Source organism: Quercus robur, chromosome 11 (genome assembly GCF_932294415.1).
Source record: "Quercus robur chromosome 11, dhQueRobu3.1, whole genome shotgun sequence".
Lineage (NCBI taxonomy): Eukaryota > Viridiplantae > Streptophyta > Magnoliopsida > Fagales > Fagaceae > Quercus > Quercus robur.
Genome location: NC_065544.1, coordinates 49635105 through 49644928, shown reverse-complemented (window position 1 = coordinate 49644928; position 9824 = coordinate 49635105). Strand labels below are relative to the sequence as shown.

General features: G+C 30.0%; 1 protein-coding gene across 5 annotated transcripts; it reads left to right on the top strand.

The window, feature by feature from the left end:
- The first annotated feature begins 3586 nt into the window (after positions 1 to 3586).
- On the top strand, positions 3587 to 9586 carry LOC126706255 (uncharacterized). Of its 5 annotated transcripts, none has more exons than XM_050405596.1 (4): positions 3587 to 4166; positions 4442 to 4497; positions 4681 to 4798; positions 9185 to 9586. In XM_050405596.1, exons 1-4 carry the CDS (start codon positions 4050 to 4052, stop codon positions 9383 to 9385), a joined length of 492 nt encoding a protein of 163 aa, XP_050261553.1. In that variant the 5' UTR covers positions 3587 to 4049; the 3' UTR covers positions 9386 to 9586. The 5 variants fall into 5 exon arrangements, 2 of the variants coding, with proteins under 2 accessions (XP_050261553.1, XP_050261555.1); XM_050405598.1 differs by lacking the exon at positions 9185 to 9586 and adding an exon at positions 7938 to 8470 and having other exon boundaries at positions 3603 to 4166; XR_007648542.1 differs by lacking the exon at positions 9185 to 9586 and adding an exon at positions 7938 to 8470 and having other exon boundaries at positions 3606 to 4166; positions 4433 to 4529.
- The last annotated feature ends 238 nt before the right edge of the window (positions 9587 to 9824 follow it).

Here is a 9824-nt window from a genome sequence, read left to right as displayed (position 1 = left end):
TTTCATTAAATATAGATCTGGAAATTTTTCTAAAAAAAAAAAAAAAAAAATCTGTATTTTCATTAAATACAAATTTGAAAATTTTTCTAAATCAAAAACAGATCTGCATTTTCATTAACTACATCTTAAAATTTTTCTCAAAATTTTTTAAAACAAAAACAGATCTGTATTTTCATTAAATACAAATCTAAAAATTTTTCTAAAATTTTTCTGAATAAAAAACAGATCTGTATTTTCACTAAATATACAGCTGAAAATTTTTCTAAATTTTTTTTTGAACAAAAACAGATATGTATTTTCATTAAATATAGATATGAAATTTTTTATGAATAAAAACTAATATGTATTTTCATTAAATACAGATCTAAACCTTTTTTATTATTAAACAAAAATGATTTTCTTCTTAAATAAAAATTGCAGGTTTTGAATTTTCCAAGAGTGAATTAATATCGAATTTAGGGATTTTAATTTGTCATTGTAATGTCATGCATCTTTTAAATGGGTATATAATGGTCATTTAGAGTCTAGAAGACCAAACTCTGTCTAGGCAAAATTTGTGCCTAACAACTTTCCATTCCATAACCTAGCCCCCAAACTTAGGTTTTTAGATAATAGACTAGTGTTTTATCTTTTTTTCTTGGTAGATTGTAACTAGGATCAAAGTTTAGTAATTTTTACATAGATTGTATTTAGGACCAAAGCCTTATAATATTACTCTACCAAGATCATAGATTGTATCTAGGACCAAAGCCTTGTAAAGATATTCTACCAAGTTGTATTTGTATAATCAATTAATGAATTTGAGGTATTTTTGGACATGTGAATTGTATTTTATTTTTTCTTATTTTTTTATTAAAAAATAAGTGGTAACTCCACACATAATCCTGAAAAGGGAAGGTGCCGATGCCTAACCCGTTTTTGAGAGCCCCAATGTTTCTGGTCTCGCACATGCCTATTGACCGAAAATGTGCATATTGAATGAATATGTGTCTATTGAAGAGTCATAATCCTTTAGTTATAAATAGTGGTTCATATTAATTTGGTAATCGTTTCTTAACTTCTTTTCTTTCACCTTTCTTAGAAACACAAGAAATCTATGGGTATTCTCCAAAATTGCTATTTGTAAGTTGGGTTTTTTTTACAAAAAAATAGTGAAAGGAATCAAGCCACACCAATTGTAGCAATAATAATATTGACCGATTTCTGCATTTGGTAATTTCTTCTAAACTTCTTTTCTTTCATCTTTCTTAGAAATACAAGAAACCTATAGGTCTTCTCCAAAATTGTTATTTGTAAGTCGGTTTTTTTTTTTTTTGGTTAAATAATGAAAGGAATCAAGCCACACCAATGGTAGCAATAATAATACTGAATGATTTCTTCATTTGATAACTTTTTCTCAGCTTCGTCTCTTTCATTTTTCTTAGAAACACAAGAAACTTATGGGTCTTCTCTAAAATTGCTATTTGTAAGTCGGTTTTTTTTTTTTTTTTTTTGTTAGATAGTGAAAAGGTCCAGGAATCAAGCCTCACTAATGATAGCAATGATTTATCTTCTAAGGTCCAGGAACTTTTTTTTGCTAAATTTCTTATAAGGAAATCACTTGTATTGTAAGATTTATCTTCCTAGAAAATTTGTATTAACTTAAATAATCTTCTTTTAGATCCTAGATTATAATAAAAGATCTCATCTTTCCATCCTAATGATCAGGAGGAAATGAAAAGAGCATATTTACAAAAGTTCTTGTCAACCTATTGGTCATGATTTCCCTAAAAAAGAAATTAGTGGAGCATTGCAATGATTTAATCCTGATTAGTTTAAAGAATGCTAAAATTTGTTGGAATAGATCATAAAAATAGATGATGCATTTCGTTTATATTGTTGCTTATTTAGACAATATGTTGGTAATTGAATGGGAGATCAGTAATTTAATGATTGCTTGGTTTTTTTATATGTCTTTTTTTATAAAAGTTAATTCTTCATATGGTTCACTAACAAATACACTAGCATCCTTTAACAAAATCCTAATAAATAAAGGGCCCTCCTATTAACTTGTTAATGGACTATTTTAAGAAAGTTGTAATACTACTTTTATGAAAAATATAAAAAACTGTCAAAAAATTCAGTTACATTTTTCTCATCTGATAAAAAGTTTTTAAAAATATTTTCTAAACCAATGTCCTTAGGATATCTATTAACTTTTCCCATAAACAAATATATCTAAATTATTGTATTATAATTATGGATACATTGGTTTGTAAGATTTATGTAGTAAAACTTGTATTATTCTAACATCACTTTATTAATAATATAAATTATTGCTAAATAGCCAATCATGCAATAGGACCAATTTTGTAACTAGGCAATTGGAGTGACTCAATGTTTTTTTTTTTTAAATATAATTTGATAGTTGAAAAAAATGTGATTTAAACCTTGAATGTCTCTATTAGAAACATAAAAAAATGTCATTAAACTCAAGTTCTTTGTTAGAGTGACCCACTCTAACAATAATTTTGTAACCTAAAACCTTAATATAATATGCTAATTAGGCACCTCCATTGTAGTAATAGGACAAATTTCGGAGTCTCATAGCTAGAATTAATGAATCGTAATTAAAAGTTTAGAACGTGCACATAAACCTTTGGAAGGACCTTTTTTTTTTAGGAACCCTTGGAAGGACTTTGATAATACGATTTAGTTCTTAGATAATATTAAGAGCCAAGTATCAAAGTTATTTGAAAATTACCTAAAGGTATTGATCAACATTTTATGAGCCCAGTATCAAAGTTATTTGAATATTACCTGAAGATATTGATCGACAGTCTAATGTATACTTACCGAAAAAAGCACCCAAAAAAAATCTTATTGGCCATATTAAGGCAAGAATAGACAAGCCAAAAAAGACTTTAAAATGGACTTATATTTCGGATAGAGCAATTAGTAATATTTTACATCATTCTCATGATGCAATCATGGAATGAGGAAAAGGAGAAAAGTGTGACTGCCGCTGATAATTGATTGCACCCAAGCAATAGTTGTGATGTTTACAATTGGATTCAAAAGTTGACTAACACAAACTTGGCTTATTTAATTTACAAAATGTCCATTGCTTTCTTGCTAAAGCTGATCATCCTCTTCGCTATCACTATTTTCACTATTTTAATTTAACATAAACAGGGTGATCTTTTGGGTGTCCAATGGCCATAATTTTTAGATTAATTTCTTGCCTGGTCAGGTTTTAGCGTTTGTTGAGTAGATAATATCTTGAAAGCCTCTGATTTAATAATATATATATATATATATATTAATTTTCTAAGTTTAGAAAAAATCCAATTAAATTTTAATTAGATTCTTAATTTTGTGTCATGTGTTCTATTTAATTTTTAATTTTGTACCAAGTGAATTATCTATATATATATAATAATAGGTGAAGCAAAACTCAAATTAGAATTCCTAATTAGAGTTCTAATTTTGTGCCATGTGTCTAAATTTATCCTTCTAATTATTCAATTCAAATTTGAAATTGGAATCCAATTTTACTCCACTCTTATGAGACGCTATCCTCCTCTCTTTTTTTTCCTAAATAAAACGCTAGGTCCACCTCCCTTCTAGAAATCTGTGTTTTACATTAAATGTTGTGCTATTTTTTTTTTTTTTTGGCTAAATAAAACCTTTTGATATCAGACACGCCTGGTCCACCTCCCCTTCTACAATAATCAAACGCAAATTAGAAATACAGCTCCCCACAGATCCAAAACTCTCAGATTCAACACCTCCAGAACTCATACTTCGACCCCAACAACACCCACGATGACTTCTTGGAGCCTTCATGTTCTTAGCCTGACCTCAACCCCAAAACCCCGTGGGACCTCAAGCCTAGAGACCTCTCCGGTGAAACGCCACCGTCTAACCCTGACAACAATGTTCCTTACCAGTTCGACCATGACTCTTCCACCCTTGCTTCCAAGCTCCATAACCACCAGATTTTCGATGCTACTAAGTCCTCCGCCACAGCTACCGCCGCTGCCATCATGCTCTAGCAGCAACTCTTCATGTCTCGCGATGCCGGCGTCGGAGCCGGCGAGTCTGGTCTGATACAGATGTCACTTTCTTTGGGTGCCTCCGACGATGTCGTTGATGGGTCATCGTCTTTCAAGTCTCCCAATACGGTGAGTTTTTGAGTTTTAAGTTTGACTTTACAGTAACCGTTTGTGCTTTGAGTGGTATTAATGTAAATAGTGGTGAATTATGAGGGTGTTTTTGTTTAATTTACCAGGGATCAATGATGAATGCTTTTCAGCTGTGATTGTTCTTATTTAATATTTTCTGGTTATTCGTATTTTTTGATTTCAAGTATTTTGGATTTATATCTGTCAATGTCAATTCCTTTCTCTACAGAGATGAGTTGGGTTCTTTCTAAGCTTTTCTTTTTCAGGGTTTGTAGGTGGAAAGGGAAATCCTTGGAAGCAATCCAAGTCTGAGTAGAAGCAGTACTACCAGGTATAGTTTCTACTTTATTGGAACCATCACCGGTAATTTTTTTTTAATTGAAAGTTAAATATACTTTATGTTTGGATATTTGGTTGGATTGGTTTTATTTTTAGGTATTTGGAATTTATTTTTTTTCATGTAGGTATTTGGGTTTGGATTTTTTTTTCTATTTGTTTTTGTTTTAAATATTAGGATTAAAATGGTTCTGGGCTATTCTGTGATTGATTTTACAATCTGCATACTATGCTGCCAACCATGTCTTCTTTGCTGGATGCTGCTTCTCTCTTTACAACAATCTGAACCTAAACAGGTACGTATTGTTTTAGACATTTCTTATATGATTTATTCTATTCTAATCTATTTGTTTATAGGACTTCTACTAGATGTTTCTTTGCATATATTTTATTTGAATTTTCTTCAATATATTTATTTAATGGTATATTGCTATGATCAACATGAAGATTAATTAATATTTTAGATGCCTCTTAGAAGTAGTGAATCTAATTTTTAATATTAGTGCTTCTCCTCAAAAAGTCTAAATATGTGCACATTCTCATGGAGTGATTCCTTATTGTACAACTTTGCCCAGTTTTGAAACTGGTGGATATATGACAAAAAAACAGGTATACAATAGTTTTTAGTGGTATATGATTTTAATATAGTTAATTTTTTTTTTTTAAAGTTCTATTGCCATTTATAAATGGCCATTAATATCAGATTGAATTAATTATGAATCTAAGAGCAGGCACCGTGAAACTAAATTGAATTTTAGTATAAAACTTCGAAATGAATAGCAAAGTAGAAATTGACAATGAACATTCCACCTGACAATTATCAATGAATATTCCATGCCTTTATGTATGGGTGGATTCTTTTATTTAAGTTCTCTTATTTAGAACTCCCTTCATGCCATATCGTTAAGCATTGTGATATGTTAATCATGGAAAATTTTGTGTGCATTGTTGTGTTTTCCTTCTCTAAAATGGGATATGCTATGAAGTTTTCGGGTTTATGCATGTGCAGAAATAATAATAGCTTAATATGCGTCTTTTAATGAACCAATGCTGTATTCTATTAAAAATACACCAAATTTTATTTTGTTTTAAAATACATCAAGTAGGCTTTAGGATTGAGGTTGAATTTTTTTCCCCCATCAATTACATTTCAGGGTTTGCTATGACTTGAGCTACATTGTCTTAGGAAGTCAAACACTTTAGTGAGAGTTCTGATTTTTTGTTTATGTGTCCTTAGTATGTTTAATCATTTGGTTGATTTATTAATTGACATGCTATGTCAATAATAGGTTGTTGGTTGTTGCATCTTCATCATGATCACAAGGCCTCATCATTATAGCTGTTCTGACATATAGAAAAAAAGCCCATTTAAAACTATACAATGTTTAAGTTAAAAAGTGAAAGGTTATACCGTATGAAACAAACACGTCTAAAAAATTAAAGCCAGATGCTAAATCTCACACAAACGTTAAACCCATTCATCCAAAGCTAACTGCCATTAAAACTACCTATTTTCTTCCTCAAATAAACATATTTTTCAATATGTTTTTTCCGTCCTTTTGTCAAAGCACGAATTCACAAAGATCTTTATCAGATAAGATGGTGGGTATTTTGAAAGAAGATTACTAAATCAAAAGGTTAGGAACCGCCATTGTGAGATTGTCTTACCACAGTCTTCAGCCTTACTGCTACTGTTAGACTGCTGGAGTTAAATATGATTTAGGCTTTTGGGTTAGATTTGATTAGTTTATATTAGATTTCCTTTTCACTGTCAAGTGACGTCACAAGGCAGCAAGAGAGAAGAGCAAGAAAAAATATTGTAGACAAAGTAGGTATAGGCAATAGGGAGAGGCTTTGGTTGAACTTTGAAGTTAACAAAGAAGACAAATTAGTCTCTTTCTCTCTATATCTCTTTCTTTATTTTTTTTTGTTCGAAAAATTTTTCGTGCTTTTTGTTTAGTTCTAACTTTTGGATATCATAGTTTTTTATTGCGCAAATGTTACTATTTTATTATTTATTGACATTGTTTTAGGCACCCATGAAATATCTTCAACCCACAATTCAAATGTTTTCAGGTACTAGAACTCTTGGAGATAGCAAAAGATATCACTTTCTTACCCTTTTTCATAACCATCATAACTCCAAAGTCAAAATAGAGCAATGTCTTTGCCAAACAAACTTCTTCTTCTCTTATTGTGTATGCTGTGTTTATATTCAATTGCTACTCGAATCAATTTCTTCTAAAGAAAAACCCATACAATATATCCCCTATTTTTTTAAGTGGGGCAGGTTAGTATGATTTCAAGAGAGAGGAATATGCAAATATGTCTATTTTCTTAATGCCAATCTCTCTCTCTCCTTGGAAGACTGACAATTAAGGGGTTTTATTTTTTTAAAAGGGCACTATTTCGTTTCTCTATCCTAAAAAACAATATATATATATATATATATATATATTGTTTTTGTATTTGAATAAATGCTTGAATGTGTGACGAAACCAAAATACCTAAATATTTATTGCAAGTTTGGGTATCTTAGTCTCTATTTTTGTTGTTAGTTTTTATCACTCATGTTGTTGAATAATTTGTTTTGTTGAATTATTTTTGAAAATTTGTGCACTCATCTTAATTTCACTGAATTTTGCATATAAAGTCATGTTGTTGTTGCATATAACCTCATGTTTAAGTTGTTTTTCATATTAAATAAGTAGTGTGGTACTCAGTTAAGGTACATCAAGATGTTTCTTCATATTTAGGTGTGGGTAGACTCATTACATGACTTTGAGTGTCCATATTCTAAATTCACAACATATGTGCACCTTGACAGTAAATGTAAACTATAATATGGTGACATTTGCTGGCTGTGTCCATAACTAGGACCCTTTTTTTTTTTTTGCCTTTCGTACATGCCTGCTTTTTGTTTCCAAAGGTTGGATGGAATACCATGTTGTCTTTGGCAAGATGCTATATGGGATGGATGTTGTCTACAAGAGTGAAGTAGAAGGATATCTTCCTTTATTGTTTTGGGATGTTATTGGTCAAATATATATAAATTTTACCATTTACCTAGAGATGGTGTCTTTAAGAAAAGTCTTCAAAAATCTCATCCACAGTCCATCTATTTCTAAGTTATTTTCTTAGAACAATGGTCACAGTCCATATGCACTTTATTAACAAATTAACTGTTTTTAAATGGATAACATTAAAACTATGTTTTGATCCAATTTAGTATTGGTTTCCTATGAGCATTCAATGTTACAACCTTATACCCAATTCTTGATATGCATGTGTTTGCACTTGCACCCAATTAGTGACCTACAAATTGGATAATTTATGATATAATAATCCTTTGAGTTTTATAGTGCAACTCAATGCATCATTTTATGTTTTATGCTAATGCTATTTTTTATGAATATTTTATTTTTATTTTGCTAGGTCTTAATTGCTACTTAGAGCCAGAGAGTAGTTGAAAAAGAGGTAGAGACAAATAAGAAAATGAATATTGATGAAACTGAGAAAAGTGCAAATATTATCAAGATCCTAATGAAATAGGAGTTGATGGAAAAGGACAATGGTAGGAAGCATCAAGAAATTGAAAAACAAATGTACATGGCTCAAGGAAAGAGCAAGGCAATGCAGATTTCTATTGGTACCAACTCTTATCTTTTAATGATTGGTATTGAGAAAATTCTATAATGGAAGACTTGGATAGGCCTACCATAGCCACTTCCTTTGCACTTACATAGGCTTGGACATTTGATCTTGAGGGACCAATTTTTAGTTTCAATCAGTGCAAGTACAAAATAAGGATTGGCTTTAAGGGATCTCTTTTTTTCTCTCCCCTTACCTCATGATATATTTTTTGTTTGACTTTGTATTCTTGGAATGAATTTTCCTCTTTGCAATGTAAATTGGGGAGTTACAGTAAGAATCCTATAATGGTGAAGAGGTGTTTTGTATTTTCCTCATTATGTTTCATTTGAATATATTTCATGCATAAACATAGATAAAGAGGGATTTTACAATCTCCTAAAAGAAGGAAGTTTATAAAAAAATAAAAAATAGGGAAGGTTTTTTCTTCTTTTTGTCTTTTTCATTTTTGACAGAAGTATTTAGTTTTCTATTGTTGTTGTTTTCTTTGCTTATTTTGTTTATTCATTTGTTTTTATTGTGTATGTCTTGAGTACTTATAGATGATTTACTTTTATTTATTTATTTTATGAATAGATGATTACATAATAATCGGTGGAAAGTTTCATGAATTCCATAACTTGGGTGTGCGGATATTCTTATATATCTCTTTCTATAATTTTGGAGTAAAGCCTAATAAATTTGAGGAACCTTTGTGTAATTAATCTTGATTCTTGCTGTCGAAATTAGAAACTTTTATCAACTTCCTTTTAATGACTATTTTTGACTTTTTTTTGTAGTCTCTCTTTACACTATTCCCCTATTTTACTATCCCTTATTGAGTACTTATATATGAAATAGGACATAGAATTATTTTAGTGTTATTAAACTTCAATTTGGTTTTATTAGACATTCAGATTTCTTGCTGTTTACTTCAAATAAACCTACCATGTTTTGTGTTTTCAATGATATTTTTATTCTCATGTGCTATTGTAGATTTATCACTTCTTTGTTTAGGATATTTGTGTCACATTTGGTTTGCTTTTGTTTAGAGTATTTGGGTTAATTGGTTTTGGGTAGCCAGAGATTTGAGTTTTGCATTTGCTAGAGACTCTGCTTTGAGTTTGCTGGCAAGAAAAAGGGTAGGAGTAGCCATGGTTCATGGGGTTTTGGATGGTTCACTGACTACATTGTTCAGTTCCAAAGCCAAAGGAGTTGATGGATTTATCAATTTTTGGAGAAGATTAATATGAACTAATTGTATTTGATTGATGACAATATAGACTTCATTATTATTCCTGTTTCTTTTTCATCATGCAGTTTAGTGGCTTGATGAAAGTACAAATTTAAAAAAAATCATGAATCTAAATATTTATGAGGATTGAAAAAATTAACTTAGGGAAAATAGTTTGTTTCCCATTGGTTTAAGTTTTACATTTAGTTTGCTTTAAAAATGTCCAATAGCATCACTTAAATAATAAAATGCAATATATATTTTTATTGTTTTATCTAATTCTATCCTCCTTGTGATAAACCCAAAAAGACAAAAAAGAAATTGACCAATAGTATCACTATAATTAACCATTCCCGTGCGGTAATACCAAGATACAATATATACAAGTTTATTAATATAAAATATATATACTGCTAAGTTTTGTTAATGAAATTTTTTGATTAATAATATGAATTTAG

What these genes read in the sequence shown, in the direction of transcription:
- LOC126706255 (XM_050405596.1), top strand. Translation starts at nt 4,050, where the DNA reads ATGTCTCGCGATGCCGGCGTCGGAGCCGGCGAGTCTGGTCTGATACAG. An exon ending in CTTTCAAGTCTCCCAATACG is followed by an intron (nt 4,167 to 4,441) that starts GTGAGTTTTTGA and finishes CAGGGTTTGTAG; the next exon opens with GTGGAAAGGGAAATCCTTGG. An exon ending in AGTAGAAGCAGTACTACCAG is followed by an intron (nt 4,498 to 4,680) that starts GTATAGTTTCTA and finishes TTTAAATATTAG; the next exon opens with GATTAAAATGGTTCTGGGCT.